This window comes from Ictalurus punctatus, chromosome 10 (assembly GCF_001660625.3).
Source record: "Ictalurus punctatus breed USDA103 chromosome 10, Coco_2.0, whole genome shotgun sequence".
Lineage (NCBI taxonomy): Eukaryota > Metazoa > Chordata > Actinopteri > Siluriformes > Ictaluridae > Ictalurus > Ictalurus punctatus.
In genome coordinates, this window is record NC_030425.2 from 22,614,894 (window position 1) to 22,631,460 (window position 16,567).

The 16,567-nt window shown below is 39.2% G+C and overlaps 1 protein-coding gene across 1 annotated transcript in view; it reads left to right on the top strand.

Annotated features, from left to right (window-relative positions):
• The window catches only part of nid1a (nidogen 1a), a 34,415-nt gene that overhangs the window by 16,253 nt on the left and 1,595 nt on the right, over window positions 1-16,567 (top strand). The window contains exons 9-19 of the mRNA XM_017477573.3: window positions 2,130-2,267; window positions 4,825-4,953; window positions 5,115-5,258; window positions 7,347-7,472; window positions 9,845-10,069; window positions 10,550-10,710; window positions 12,874-13,000; window positions 13,889-14,060; window positions 14,277-14,434; window positions 14,524-14,647; window positions 15,915-16,027. Of these exons, the coding sequence (XP_017333062.1) occupies window positions 2,130-2,267; window positions 4,825-4,953; window positions 5,115-5,258; window positions 7,347-7,472; window positions 9,845-10,069; window positions 10,550-10,710; window positions 12,874-13,000; window positions 13,889-14,060; window positions 14,277-14,434; window positions 14,524-14,647; window positions 15,915-16,027 (1,617 nt within the window). The remainder of the gene's footprint in view (window positions 1-2,129; window positions 2,268-4,824; window positions 4,954-5,114; window positions 5,259-7,346; window positions 7,473-9,844; window positions 10,070-10,549; window positions 10,711-12,873; window positions 13,001-13,888; window positions 14,061-14,276; window positions 14,435-14,523; window positions 14,648-15,914; window positions 16,028-16,567) is intronic.

Genomic DNA, 16,567 nt, shown 5'->3' on the forward strand with positions numbered 1-16,567 from the left:
GGATACGTTTGAGGTTGAGATGTGAGCAAGACGTTAGAGTGAAAATGCTGTTTCAACCAGATGAATGTCAATAAAGCGTTCCGTTTTTGCCATTGAGTGATGAGTGAGTAATGCTGGGGTGGGTAAAATATTCATATATACAGAAGAAATAACATTTAATAAAGCATTCAGAATCAGAGCTGATCTTAAGGTGGATGTAAAGATAAAAAAAAAAACAAGGAGTTTGACTTGCCACTTGCTCACACTGACATTGTCGCAAGTAAGAATGAAAGAACACCGCCAGGAAAATTCCATGAAAATGTAACAAAAACATGATCTTAAACTCTTTGATTTGAAACATTTCTGATGATCTGTTATTTGGAAAAAAAAGAAAAGTTCAGGGTTGGTTTTAGATGTAATCGTAGTACTGTGACATTCATGAAACTTCTGCTGTTTACTGCGCTAATAGAGAAATAGTATAACAGTGACATTTATTTACTTTTATTAAGTTTGTGCAACCTAATACATGTGCTTATTAGAGTAACTTTATTAAAGGCTCCCCTGAAGGAACTGCAGAACTTTCATCCAGCCAAGGCATTTGGCTTTTATTTCACTGCTGAGAAGCCTCTGATGGCAGTGTGCATTGGTAAAGTGATCTAGAGTACTATTTCAAACAAAAATAAAACTTTTTTTTTTTTTTTCGAAAAGAATTTGCTCTTTGGTAATTAAAAAATCTCTTTGTGATCATTTACAATATGGAGTAAATGTTAAGTTTTCACTGATGTAATCAATGTAAGTGCAGATTTAGTTGACTGAAATTGCTGCATTTTTAAAAAATTAAGAATAACTCATAAGCTGTGTATTTTAGAGACTTAAAAAGACTAAAACTCAATTTGTGACTTAAGATTAAAGAAAAAAATCCACCTCGCATGTTGATCTTTATAATCTCGGTGATCTTCAGTGGCGTCCGAGTCTTTTTTAGTTTCAGCTTCTTTCATTGAAGTGTTGGTCCATTTTCACTTTCCTACAGAGTACCCACAAAGCTGTTTTAATACTTGCTCAAACGCATCGGCTTCCGACGCGTTCACCGCCATTATGCTTGTGATCTTGTACACTCCTGGGCAAAAATAAATAAATGGGCCAAGCCCAAAATGGCAAAGCTTTTAATGTTCTTAACAACAAATAATTTGGCAGAAAATGAGCAAGAATGAAACAAATGCACTTACTTTTGCTACAGTGAACTGTTTTGGGGGGGGAAGGCTAGGTAAAGGTAAAATCATCATAATGATTAAAATGTTTGATGTAAAACTTCAAACTAAAACATGCCTGGGTGTACAAAATGAATAGTAAAATTAAAACGAATGAAGTAAAAATAAAATAAGTAAATCACGTATAAAAAGCTTTCTACAGGTTTACCCAGCTATCCCATTCTAAGCTACTTTATCAATTTGTTTAATTCTTGCTAATCTCCTGACCAAAGATGGCCCTTTTTTTTTTTTTTTTTCTTTTTTTTTTTGCCCAGGAGTGTAAATCGCTAACTAGCTGAACCGAGTCTCTGTTATAACATTACTGCAATGCATTCTGGAACTTTGAGTACAAATTTTGCTGTCTTTACTACTTCTACACTGAAATTCTCCTTACTGTGACATTGAGGATAAATGGTACCTGAGAAAAGAAGCTCTTGTTCTGACCATTTGAGAGGTCAGACATTTTGACCATTGACCATTCTGACCATTTGAGGTGTTCGTGTTTCCTCTTCATTATAACTGTGACATAACAATAATTATGTCCCCCTGTGACATCTGAGCGGCAGACAGCTGCTGCATAACGTCTCACAGGGATAAGAGAAATATAGCACCAACAAACACATTAGTGCCAAAATCACTAAACACGACACGTCAAATACATTTATATACATTTATATACATACATATATATATATATATATATATATATATATATATATATATATATATATATATATATATAATATTAATGTGCAGTGGAATTTTCCTTTAACACTGGTCTTACCATATTGAAAGTTTTAACATTTTATTATATTTCCATTATGACTGATGTGGATTAAACGATAGAATCAAGACGTGTGAAATGTTGTGGAATCAAACGATTGTGATTTTTTTTTTCTCCAGGTGGAACCCCAGAGCAGAACCCGTGTTACACCGGGAGACATGGATGCGACATCAATGCAGTTTGCAACCCTGGTCCGGGAAACCGGTTCACATGCCAGTGTGCTTCAGGATTCACAGGCGAGGGGCGCACGTGCTACGGTGAGCCTCCCTATTTATTTATTTATTTTTTAACAAAATCTATTTTTATATACATAGACGGTCTAATATCTGACTTTATTTGGAATAAGAAAACCCCTCGGATACGTAAGGACGTACTACAAGGACATCGTTCTTGTGGTGGGCTATCCCTTCCTATCTTTCAATATTATTACTGGACCTCTAATATTAGATTGATGTTATATTGGATTAACCCTTCTGACAACCCGGGATAGCTGTTGTTAGAGAATGCTTCTTGTAGCCATACATCATTGCCAATGTCTAGATACTCCTCAAACACAATTATTAGTACCTCTTTTAAAACCTGGACTCCATTTAGACAAGCCTTCTCACTTAATGATCTCTCACTGTATAAAATAAAATTGGCATGATAAGATCATTCTCACTATATAGATCTTTTAATGTGACCAGTCCTTTCTCTGCCCAGAGATTAAAAGCAGTATCTATAGTAGCGGGTGTGGACATATGATTTCTCATGATAGGGGCATACAGTGAGAGATCATTAACGGAGAAGGCTCTAAGAGGTTCGAATAATTGGAATTATTATTATAATAAAGAGATACCTTATGTTCAATGCCTCTTCTGTCAATTCCCCTAATGGTAACCTGTTCACACAACGCTATATGTAACGCCAGTGGTTCGATTACTAATGCAAATAGAAGTGGCGATAAAGGACAACCCTGTCTCGTGCCACATTGTGAATAAAAAAAAGGAGCTAAATGATTATTCGTATGTACTGCGGCCACAGGGGATGTATAAAGAACCTTAATCCAATGTATAAATTTTAAACCAAACCCAAATTTCTTCGAGATATAGAAAAGATCCCGTTCCCACCCCACCCGGCTTTCTCAGCATCGATTGATAGTAGTACCTTGGGAATTTTTAAGAGCTGGCATATATTAAAAAAACTATTGTGGATTCTCGATAAATCCAGTTTGATCACTGGGGGCTATAGAACGCAGAACATTTTCTAACCTACGAGGCAGTATTTTAGCAAGAATTATACTGTCTACATTAAGAAGAGCGATTGGGCGATAAGAGCCACAGTCAAGATCATGTTTATTTTTCTTCATAATAAGCGATATAATTGCATGTCGCATAGGTGGAGGCAGTGTATCAGAAGAAAAAGAGTCCTTAAATACACTTAATAAAAGTGGAGCTAATTAATTTGTACATTTTTTAATAAAATTTGCTCGGGAACCCGTCTGGGCCAGTCTGATGTGCCGTCTTTTGTCATAACTGATGAGCCGAAGCTCTCCCGGCCGAGCCTTATAACTATTTCGACGTATAACCAGGAAGCTTTCTGCTTTTCTTACAAATCAGTGTGATTTATAAATAAGACGTTACAGACTCCACGTTCTGGACAAAACCAATGGGTTAGACGTGTGCATATACATGTGAATTGTGTAAGAGTTTGTTTAGAATTTGAGCACTTAAAGCACTTGTATGTTTAGGACCAACCGAGAGAAAATGTCTGATCCTGTGTTGAAACAACTTTTTAAAAACCATTGAAAGAGAACAATCTCGTTGTGACACCAGGACTCGGTAAGAGCACGATAGAGCGCTATAGACTAAATGGGTTTCCATTCGAGCGTATGGCAAATTTATAAATGAATTTGAGAAGTCAGCATCTGAAGCTGAATTTCTATCATCTACGGTCATGCGAAAAGCCTGAACACGATGTAAAAGTGATGAAGGCTAAAAGACTACAATATACAGAGTTCACCGCTGTTTTTGTCATCTGATAATGGAACGAAACTAGCATCAAAATAGAAATATTTGACATTCGTGCTTCATTCATTCTTTTTCAGTAACTGCTAGTTTCTTTGTATGTCCAGACTGGTACCAATTCTACGCCACCGTTATCCAGCCGTAGAAATATATCTTATATGCCTTTGATGCTACAGCATGTCTATGCTTAGATATATCTACATGTAGCATTTTAATTTGATTTATGACATCATTTATTCAGAAACCCTGTTTCTTTCACTCCATGTCTGTGCTTCATGGTGCAGGAGGTTGTTGGAACATTAATGTGAAAAACTGATCTTTATCACAGCATGTGTTTTATCCATTTTAACCCCCCCCCCCCCTTGTGTCCTTCACGATTGCCTTTCAAGCTAAGTATAGCCAAAACAAATTGATGGCTAGAAAAACAAGACTTCTTTCAGCCTTCACGCACTTATATTAATCTCCAAAATGAGCAGAACTGCTAAAATTGCAGAATATTGTTTATTAAACTGGTAACTGATTAGAGCTGACAATGATTCAAGACTTCTCAGTCTCTTCTAACTACAAATTAGTTACACTATAGTTGTTACTGCAGAATCTATAGTAGTTAATAAATATTATATTTTATGATGAATATCTGAATGAAAAGCTGGAACTTAAGGGGTTTTAAGATTGTACTATGCTTCCCTTGTTATACAAATCCAAAGGGAGCTTGACAGTGGGAATGTATTGTATTTCCTCGTACGAGTTAAAATAGCTGAACTGTCTTGACTTAAAATAGTAAACGTTAATCTTCCTTATCTCTTAGATATTGACGAATGTGCTGAGACCTCAGGGATCTGTGGCGCTCACTCCATCTGTAATAACCATCCCGGGACTTTCCGCTGTGAGTGTATAGATGGCTTCCAGTTCGGCCCCGATGGCCGCACATGTGTCCGTAAGTGCAGCTAATAGTTTGCGTCACTCTGTGTGTGTGTGTGTGTGTGTTTTGTCATTTTACAAACAACTACAGGAAAGTACCACAGCTTAAAGAAGGTAGACAGGAAGTAGCTTGGTTATTCCCGTCTCAACAACATGTCTGTGTTTTTTCCGTTATAGAAGTGCACCATGACCACAATCACTGTCATAGGGGGACACACGACTGTGACATCGCTGAACGTGCCCGCTGCAGCTACACCGGCGGATCAACGTACACCTGCTCCTGTCTGAATGGCTTCACGGGAGATGGCAGAGTGTGCCATGGTAGGAAGTTTGCTTAACAGCTGTGTGCAGTATGTGTTTTTGATGCAAAGTTTAACAGCAACAACTGGATTATAAAAAAGTAGGACACACACCTTTACATAATGAATCACTTTCGCTGCTATGGAAACATGGATATGTAGATGAATTCACCCTAAAGTTTATAAAACAAAAAAGTTTTTTCATGATTAAATCATTATCGGCATTTAATTACAGTGAGCAAGATTTTTTGCTTGTTTTGTTTTAAAAACACCAATGGAGCTGAAAATTTCTGATGATATGACAAAACATTTTGCATCATAAAACCATATGCACATACAGACCATGCAGTATTCATATTCGCATATTCATAGGATGTAGATTTTTTGATCAGGGTAAAAGCTTTAACCTGTAGTATCCATTAGTCTGACAGATCTACGGTGAAATACAGTCCAAAATCCTGACTGTGCTATCAAGCGTTGTTCTCCCAGCAGTTCCTGTGAAAACAGAGCCTTCCTGCAAAACAGAGACACAGCTCTGGGTTTGGTTCCACTAGACTGCTCTTTACTGTATTATATACAGGGACTTGACATTGCTGTGCTAAGCAGAGTGCAGTGAATAAGGACCATGTTATAGAGCTAGAAGCTGAAAACAGAATCTGTTATGATACACTGATAACATTTCAGAATTTCACGTATCAGCATACAGTTCGTCTTCGTTATGGTACCGTATACAGTTTTGGGTGTTTTTATTTCATTTTTTTTACGAACGCTTCCAGTGCGGTTAATTATTTGTCACGCTGTACGTGCAAATAGACGACTGCTTGAAGCCGTGGGCTGCGTCCCAAACTGCGTACTTACCTACTATATAATAGCCGAGATACATGTATTTCACCTACTTTATATAGGCCTATAGCAGGTAAATACGCCGTTTGGGACGCAGCCGTGCTCTCTTGTTTGCCATAAAACGGTTGAGCACTGCCGTCTGTGTACGTGTCCTGTCACAAAATGCGGCGAAAACTCCCACACGCCGTTAATAATGTGATTAAGGTGTTTACATGTCTTTAATGCACCTCGATAATTCAACTAAAACAGGAATACTCCACATGTCTTAATTCGATTTGTGTTTACTTCGAGTATGACCTTAAATGGGATTAAGGTCATTAAAAATTGCTGTTTACATGCCGGTTTCTTAATCAGAGTATTGTCTTAATCGGGTTAATATTGGATTATTGTTGCCCTTGTAAACGTGCTGAATGTGTGTATGCAAGGTACTCTGTGATGAACTGGTGTTCTATGCAGGGTGTATTCCCGGCTCACGCACAGTGTTCACGGGACAGGCGCCAGATCCAGCTCAACCCAGACCAGGATAAAGCGCTTACTAAAGATGGCTATAAGGAACACCTGATATTTACTTGTCATATTTAGTGTTGTATCAAATAGAATTATTTTATCCTCCGTACCACTTTGATATATCTTTCTCGCTTATATTAATCAAAAATAATAAAATCATGTACAAAATAATAATAAAATGAAACCAGTTCTTGGTAGTGGACTTTTGTAGACAGTTAATGTACTTTTAACCCTGTTGCCAATCTGTGTCCTTATTAGCACAGTAATACATGGCCTTGAAGCGGTCTGGGCTTTATATGGTATACACCCACGCTCCACTGGGAAAGGAAATGCTCCGACCCCGGGCCCCACAGCTGTGCTGGCTGGTTTTTTTGTTTGTTTTTTTTTCCACATCCCCCTTCCCTTCCCTTCCCATCTTTCCGCACTCATTGCTGTAGTAAAAAATGCTTTTGGACTGAATCCAAACTGAATCGTTTCGCATTCATGGTGAAATTACAGCTCGGTGGAGCAGGTCTGAATGGTCTAACCCATACTATGTTGCAAAATGAAATTCCTGTATAAGCCCTTGGGAATGTAACGCAAGCTAAGCTCGAGGATGTTTTAACAGATGTCCGCTGATTTGTCTTTTCTTTGCATGTGGTGTTTCCATTGAGCAGGAAATAAAAGTGATACCGCAGTGAAGTGTTTTTGTGTCTGGAATTTTGTGCACACTTTTATACAGCCTTTGCTTTGTGTTCTTTTCTCTCGCTGTGTTTGACAGATATCGATGAGTGCCAAACGTCCCGTTGCCATAGAGACGCCGTCTGTCACAATACACATGGCTCTTTTATCTGTCAGTGCAATGTAGGCTTCTACGGCGATGGCTTCAGCTGCACGGCTGATTCAGGTAGGAATGGTGTGTGTGTGTGTGTGTGTGTGAGAGAGAGAGAAAGAGAGAGAGAGAGAGGATAAAGAATAAAGAGCTGGACAAGTCAGAAATCAGTCTTGTATGTTTGTATGTAGGTATATATTTCCTGGAAGGAACCCCAAACAGGAATTCTCAGGGTCAAGATAAGTGCATACAGTTACAATTCAGTTTTAAATGAAGATAAGATCATGGATACACATCCGTAAATAATTGCCGGTTGTGTAAAATGGCAGCCAGAGGGGTCTCTGTGAGAGGATCTGGTGATACGAGAACACCCCATAAGCCGGAGGGAATACTGGTTGCTTTTCTGTTTCTTTACTGATTTGGAATGGTTTCGCTGTCCCCTTACTGTGTGGGAATGAGTTTCTGGGTCACAGTGAGTATGCGCTTTGTATATAAGCCCTCTCGGTTGATGACAACATTTCTTTCCCTATGTCAGTGTACCAGCCTTCAGCAGAAGTCGTGCACATATTGTAGGATTTTGACAGCAGCTCTGTGAGTTTTTTTCCCCCCTACAGATCTCACAGAGGAATGGGAAATTGTTGCAACTGTTACGACCAGATTGTGCAGCTGCTCTGGAAAATGATTGATTTTGTCATGTCCTCCCGGAATTGAGTTGTTTACCAACATTATGACCGTTGTCCTGTTACATCTGACCACTTGTTGGGCTTGCTCATAGTTCTAGGATTAGTTTAACCCTTCTGATGAAGTGTATAAAGCCTGTGTAGTTTTACATCTGCCAGTCAGAAGACACTGTAATTCACTGTGATGCCCTGCCCGGAAATACAACAAAATTCACACTTCTGAATAAGCCACTCTGATCGATTTACGAGAGCAAATCACAGCTCTTTATTTCACCAACAAAGATGGTGCATGTAATTGATTATCTATATAGAATTCGACAGAACTGGACTATTCAACAAATAATGAAATGCACTAACACTTTAACATTTAAAATGTGTTGTTTATCAGTTGTATACAATGTATACTATGGTGAAGATGCCGTGCGATGACGATGGAATAAGTTAAATATGACAAACAAACTGAATTGCTTTTCAATAGTAACATGCAGTAGACACTGCACACTGAAAAGCAGAACTGTCATTAAGGGAAAATGAGGCTTGCAGTCCCTTCTGTCTTTCTCAGATTACAACCACGCCCTTGAGTAGGGCTTAGGGCTGTGATTGGACAGTGATTGCATTTCAGTGTGGCACGTCTGCAACAGATAGATGACCTTGAAATGCAGTAGGAACATGGAAATGATGAGACGTGATATATTCTGTTCTTTTATACTGTATGGATGTTAACGCCACCTTGACAACAATACTTTCAAACTTCTCGCTTTCTAAAATTATAACCACGCCCCCGAGTATAGCTCAGGGCTGTGATTGGACAGTGATTGCATTTCAGTGTGGCACTATTGCAAGTGAAATGCAGTGCAACAGGCAATTACAGAATTCATTTCTGATGCAGTCAGCGTTTAATTCTTTAAAATCAGTAGCTGCTGACCGTTTTTCATTAAAGAGCTCAGGCGACATATGAGCAATGCAGTGAAGGTCTTGCTTTTCACTGGAGCCCGTTTTCTGCAGGTCCATATTAAATATACAGTTTGGGTTTGATTGCTTTTCGCTCTGGCATGGAGTTATCTCCGTAGTTGGTTAATAGCTGGTTAATACCACCTACAATGAATCTTAAAATCCATAAAAACCAAGTTTCAGAAATGAACATGTTTATTTTCTAGAATAAAAAAAAACATTTTTAATATTATGTGTAATTTGATTGATAGCACATATACAGCCCCAGGAATTGTTGCTATGTTCTGACACAAAAATCAGACCTTGTTTGCTGTAGGACTTTCTGATTTCAGGGCTGGTATTTCCACAGTGACGCCTTGACAGTTACGCCTGAGGTTTTCTTGTTTTTTCGTCTTTTTTATGACTCCTCATGCAAGAGGCATTTATTCTTCCTGTACATGTCTGGGTTTTTTGTGTTTATGTTCAGACTTCTGCTGCAGTACAGAAATCACAAAGATTTTTACCCTTGTCTGTTGATTTTCCACATATTGATCTGGCGTTTATAAACTGTAAAGTATAGGATGTGTGTGATCATGTGTGCAGAATTATGGCAGACTGTGTTAGGGAAGTGGTTGTGTTGTGACTGGTATGTGGTGTACCACCGAACGTCTGGAATAGCGAGTCAGGCGTAGTAACTGTTTCAAAGCATTTTTAATCTTACTCATCTGCTTGCCCAGTTCTTTCACTGTGTTTGCTCACCATTTTGCCATTACTTATTTATTTCCCTAAAGCACCCTAAAGTACAGTGTGTACTTTATTCCTGTGTGTATGTTGCAGTGCGTGAGAAGACTACATGCGAGAAACACAGAGAGACAGCCCTGGCAGCCACGTCTACCTTCTTCCGGCCACGGCCAACGGTGGGCCAGTTCATCCCCACATGTGACCACAATGGAGCGTATTCGCCAATGCAATGCCACGACAGCATCGGCCAGTGCTGGTGCGTGTACCCCAATGGCCAGGAGATCGCTGGAACCCGAACCGGACCAGACAGCAGACCCACATGTAAGCATGTAAAAATATCAACACACCCACACACAGTTGGTGCTCTGTTGTAAAAGTTCAGTGTCTTCAAATATCGCAATGTGATATTATTGTTATATCGCCCACCCTTACTATGCACCTGCTCATTAGCATTGTGCTCTTGCTAGTCCGACGTAGTCAGATTCCTCCTTGGACCACTGATTTACAATTAGAATATCTCATTTTGCTATATCTTCAAGGTGCATGACTTGTTTTAATGGTGCTCATGAAAATACTTTGAGATGTTTATATTTTTATCATGGCAACAAAGTCGCACTACTGCCCTGCTCTTGCCTTTATTGTCAGAACCCTCAATGAGAGTGACACCTTGTCAGTAGGAAAGAGCTTGTAGTGTTGTGTGTCACTTTTAGCAACACACTTGTACAAAATATACATTTGAGATCATAATACAATGCTGCTTTTGTCATACAGTACGTTCATCGTTTTGTTGTCTGCGTCTAGGTACGGACTTTGTCCCTGTGGGCCCCACCACCAGGCCAGATGTCAGACCACCACCTCCAGGAGCTAATCTTATTTTTGCCCAGAATGGCAAAATTGATCACATCCCCCTGGACGGCAGCAGCATGAAGAAAGAGGAGGCTAAGACCATGCTGCATGTACCAGTGAGTTCCTACAGCTTTGCGAATTTATTAGGGTTTCTTAGTTTCCTGAAGTTCAGTTTTCTGCAATAACGTGACCTCCTCGATCAAATTTTTTTCAGAACTGTGTGGACAGAAAAATCTGATCAAAAATCCAAATCAAACCTGAGCCAGGTTTTTTTTTTATTTTTTTTTTTTACATGGTCTTAGTTTGGATACGTATCTGAGAAGTGGCCATGCGACATGAATGAGAACGGTCAGATCCGAATTGAATGTTGCTTTTTCCCAGTGCATACTCGTATATCACTGTCTTCTTCATCACCTAGTGTCTGCGGAGCTGCAAAACGACAATGGAGGATGGGGAAATTGGTGATTTACTTGATACTTGGGGAAGCAGTTCAAGCAAAATTGGAAGGAACTTACTGAAACTGATGTAGTGAAATCATTAAAGACAGCTACTGTATGGGTCACTAAATGGTCTAAATGTTCACTGGCAAGATGGATAGATCAGATCTGAGCAAAAAATAAATAAATTCCAAGTGTACAAAGAAGCATGTAATGTGTACATACACACAGTGGTAATTTCTTAATAATGTGTGGCCGCAAATTAATATATTATAGCCACGAGTTAACTTTATGGCTACAAAGTACTTAACTTGTGGCAAGTGTTGTACTTTGAAACAAGTTTGAGAAAACGAGAAATGAATGGTATTAGACCGTTCTGGCCTCAGAAAAATACGGATTATCATGGACATGATTGGTAATAGTGCACTTCAATCTTGGAATGCCGCACGAAGACAAACCAGTCACCGGCATTGTGACATGGATACACCATTAACCCATACCACCTTAAGCAAATTCTCAAAGCAAATAAACTTTTAAACCCATTGGTGCCAAATAAACAACAGGTGTGCATGTGTTAAGTGTGACATTCCAACAACTTATTAAATCGTAGGTTAAGGTTACACACTTCATAGTCTTCATAGCCTTATCTCATCAGAGCTTCTTTTAGGTTGCTGTTTTTTTCACCCCACGATGAAGCAGAACCACTCACCTCTGCCGCTTTTCCTTAAAGGAAACACGAGGTGTATCTTGTTTCAATAGAAGGGTGTGGGGTCAGCTGGCAGGAAGGGAAAACTTGATAATGATCTTTTCATTGCAATTGCAATTCAACATACGGGTAGTAAATGAGTCTAAAAATGACAAACCGCACCTTTAAGACTATGAACCAGGACCACGGAGTGGTGACGAGCATGTTTTGTGGTCTGAACGTGCAGCAAATCTTAAAAATGTATCATAATTCTTTAGTTAATTCAATCAAATAAAGCATACATTTAACCATTAAATAATGTGTTAACACATCTCAAGCAACAATGGTAATGGCATGTGAACATTAAACGCATTCTAATGATTTACTTAAAATTTTGGGTCACATGATTGTACTTTCACAATATCATTGTCAAAATAAAAATTCAGATCATGCAACTTCGTGTTGAACATTTGACTTGTGGAATATTCCTAATATTCCATAGGGGTGAATGGGTCTCGGTAACAAGATTAAGTGAACGGTGTAGATCTAGCAAGTGGGACATGGCCGAAGTGCTGTAGATCAGTATTATGGTTTTAATTTATTCATCTGAAACACGCATATACTGTAGATTGTTGTGAAGGACATTTTACCTGTTTAAAACCTGTTTATTTGTAAATGTGATCTTGGTAGGACCCCAGAAGTGGAATTGGCTATTCAGTTCCTTACTTCCTGTACAAATCTGAACTGCATTATTGCACTATGCATTCTTTATTGGTTATGAAACCAAGTTTATAAAGGAAATCCATATACGTCATAAGAGTGTATATCATTTGGCAGATTTTGACTTTTAATGGTTGACCAAAATGCCACTGAATTTGTAACACCCACTCTGAAATGCCTTACATTCCTTTCACACAGACCAACTATTCTGCGGTCACCTCACAACAGCCAACCATGCCTGTCTTTTTTATTGTTGTTATGTCTGCGGATAAAGGAGCAGTTTGACAAAAAATCATATTACATAATGGACCCTTTAAAACAAACGTAGTTGATTATCCAAAGGCGTGTTTTGTAGTTATGATGTTAATGTAAATAATGTTAAATATCATTGTACTTGTACGCAGTCATAAAGCTTGCAGTGCTGATGTGTTCCGCAGGATAAGGTGGTGATTGCTGTGGCGTACGACTGCGTGGACAAGATGGTGTACTGGACTGACATCACACAGCCATCCATCAGCAGAGCCAGCGTTGAGGGAGGCCAGCCCACGGCCATTATCACAAAAGGTCATTGATTTATTCCCTTCAACTCCGAAGACTAAAAAGTCCATTTGAATAAAAATGAATTCACTCAAATTCATTGTAGAAACATCTCATTCCTACAACTTAGCACCTCATTCCTACAATTCTCTACTAAGAAATTCTTAGCTAGCAACTTTAATGGCACGTTTCCTTTATTTAATGTTCTTGTTGCAAATATGGTAATATGGATAATATATTATCGAAATAGGGAGGCACGATGGCACCTCCGGGGTTGGGGGTTCAAATCCAACTTCCACCCTCACCCTGTGTGTGCAGAGTTTGCCTGTTCTCCCTGTGCTTCGGGGGTTTCCTCCGGGTACTCCGGTTTCCTCCACTAGTCCAAAGACATGTGTTGTAGGTGGATTGGCATTTCCAAATTGTGTGTGAATGGGTGTGCAAATGTGTGTGTGATTGTGTCCGGTGATTGGTTCCATCCAGGGTGCCCGCTGCCTTGTGCCTCGAGTTCCCCTGGGATATGCTCCAGGCTCCCCTGCAACCCTGTGTAGGATAAGCAGTATAGAAAATGGATGGATGGATATTATCCAAATTATGTGCTCTAGATTATTGCTCTAGATATATTTGCTCAAATATTTGCTCTAGATTACTGATCCAAAGGTTTAGGGTTCAAGCCACAGCACCACCACACTGCTACTGTTGGGCCCTTGAGCAAGGCCCTTAACTGCTACTTCCTAAAAAGCATGGATATGTGAAGAAAAAAATTCATAGTGCTGTAATGTATTCTTCTAGCTGAGCACTTCTGCTTCTTCTAGATGTACTTGCAAACAGTTGATGTTTCAAATCGAGCTGTTTAGTTAGTTGGCATGGCAGATCTAGATACCTCTGAAGATATGTTCTCTCTTTTCATGCTAACAGATTTAGGAAGTCCTGAAGGATTAGCGATCGACCACCTGTCCCGAAACATGTACTGGACAGACTCCGGATTGGACAGGATCGAGGTGTCTACGCTAGATGGAAAGCATCGACGCATGCTCTTTGACACTGACCTCTTAAACCCCAGAGCCATCATCGCTGACCCGGTCAATGGGTATGCGCTGAGTTCACATGCCTGTAAAGTCTGAAACTGATGCCATGTCATTTTCTGTGTGCCATATTATTGTACACATTCGCCACCATTTAACCAGGAAGGCATATAATGAAAGATGAAATATTTATCATGATTCTTTATGCCAAACAAAGCGAATGATCAAAGCACGACTGTTATACCAAGAGCTCTTGTTCCATCCTTCTCCCTCCTTCTCAGACGTCTATACTGGTCAGACTGGAACAGAGACGGCCCTAAGATCGAGATGTCCAACATGGATGGCACAGACAGGACTGTACTTGTGAGTGATGACATCGAACTCCCCAATGGGCTGTCCTTTGATCAACATACCAGGCAGCTGTGCTGGGCAGATGCAGGTTGGCGATTTCATCACATTAACACCACAACATTTTCTTTAGAACCTGACGTAAAGTGACTGGGAATAATTAGAGTTTGTATGTTGCAGGCACACGTAAGGTTGAGTGCATTAACCCTTACACTCGGCTGAGGAGAAGGGTGTTGGAGGGACTGCAGTACCCCTTCGATATTGTTTCATATGGAAGAAATCTTTACTACACAGACTGGAGAAGGTACAGAAGCACAAAAAAAAACAACATTTTTTTTGTTAGACACTTTAGGTGGAAATCTATGTTGTTATTGGATTTGATTTGAACAGTGTAATTGAAAATCGCATATACACTACCGGTCAAAAGTTTAGACACCCTCATTCTTTAATTTTATTATCTTCCCCACATTTTAGAATAATAATAAAGTCATCGAAACTCTGGAGTAACACAAGTGGAACTATGGGAATTATGTTGTGATAAAAAAAATAATAATTTAGTATTTAAGCATCTTTAAAGCAGACCCCCTTTTCGCCTAGAATTTCCAGAAATGTATTCTTGGCATTTTCTCACCCGATTTCTTGAGGAATCTCCCTGAGAGGCTTTTTAAACAGTATTAAAGGAGTTCACACCTACGCTCGACACTTACCGGCTGCTCGTGGGAATATTTCGCTCCGAGTCGTCCGTTTAAAAAATATATTTTTTTTGTAAATAAAATGTTCGTTTTCTAATGAAAGAAATGAATACGTCGGCACAATTATATTTTTGAGATATCATGAGAAACATTTCAGTCCAGTGTCTCCAAACTTTTGACCGGTAGTGTACGTCTGCGTAATATCAGCAAAAACAAAGCATTACTGTGGTAATAGGTAAGGAATAAACACAATGGGACATGCTGTTAAAGAAAAAGAAAGAATGACAGGGTGGTGTGAGGCAGCTGGACGCGAGGCAGACTTACTTTTACCACCCATAATCTGATTATTTTCCAATAACCGTATGGCCCAAAGTATTTAGCACCTCATAAACCAGAGCAATTTTTTTTAGATTCAAATGTGTTTAAATGCTAAAACTGAAAAAATTGACGGTCCTAGGCTGTAGAAATGAAATATTATTCCTAAAACAATGATGCACTTATGTCTGATTATGACATTTATTATGCAATGCAGAATGTTTCAGAAGAGCATTCTCAGAATCAATAGTTGTTGTTTTTTGTTAGCACATCCTTATTTGATCCTTCAGTCCAATGATCTATTCCGCTTTGTCATTTCTGATAACGTACTGTTTTACTGACACAAATGCGCCGAACAAATGAAACAATCAGCCGCATCTGAATGGAGGCTCTCATGTGAGTGCCGACCTCCTCGGAATTCGGTTTGCTCGCACTGGAATGTGCTGCTTCACTCGACCTTTAACCCACAGATCAATGTTCCTCCACCTCGACTGCTCAGTTAACGCTGCTTTATATGGTCATGGTTGAATGTTTGTGTGTGCCTTGTGTACGTTGCCTTTCTAGGCAAGCTGTGGTATCTGTGGACCTTGCGGCAGGGAAAGAGGTGGATGAGTTCCTGCCTCAGAAGAGATCGCGCCTGTACGGCATCACCACCTCGTACCCACAATGCCCTCAAGGTTTGGCTTTTTCAGTTTTTATTAAGGAGACACTGATATTCCAGGTGTCATATTTCTTCAAACACTGATCAAGGTGTGCTGTTTTTCATTTTTATGATGATGAAATAGTGCAACTATATTACAGGTGCATCGCAAAAAATTTGCATAGCGTGGAAAATTTTTTTTCCGTAATTTAATTCAAAAAGTGGAAATTTCATGTATTCTAGATTCATTACACATAAAGTGAAATATTTCAAACTTTTTTTTCGTTTCAATCTTGATGATTACGGCTTACAGCTCACGGAAATGGAAAACCCAGTATCTCAAACTATTCGAATAAAGAATTTATAATGCAGAAATGTCGACCTGAGAAGATTTCTAATCAGCTAATTAACTCAAAACACCTGCAAAGGTTTCCTGAGTCTTTAATCTCTCAGTCCGGTTCAGTACACAACCACAGCTGTAACTATCCAGCTGTAAGGAACAACTTACAGAGAGAGACTTGCATTGCAGATGCTCCACGAAATGGATTTTGATAAATGTGTGTAATTGTCGATATGG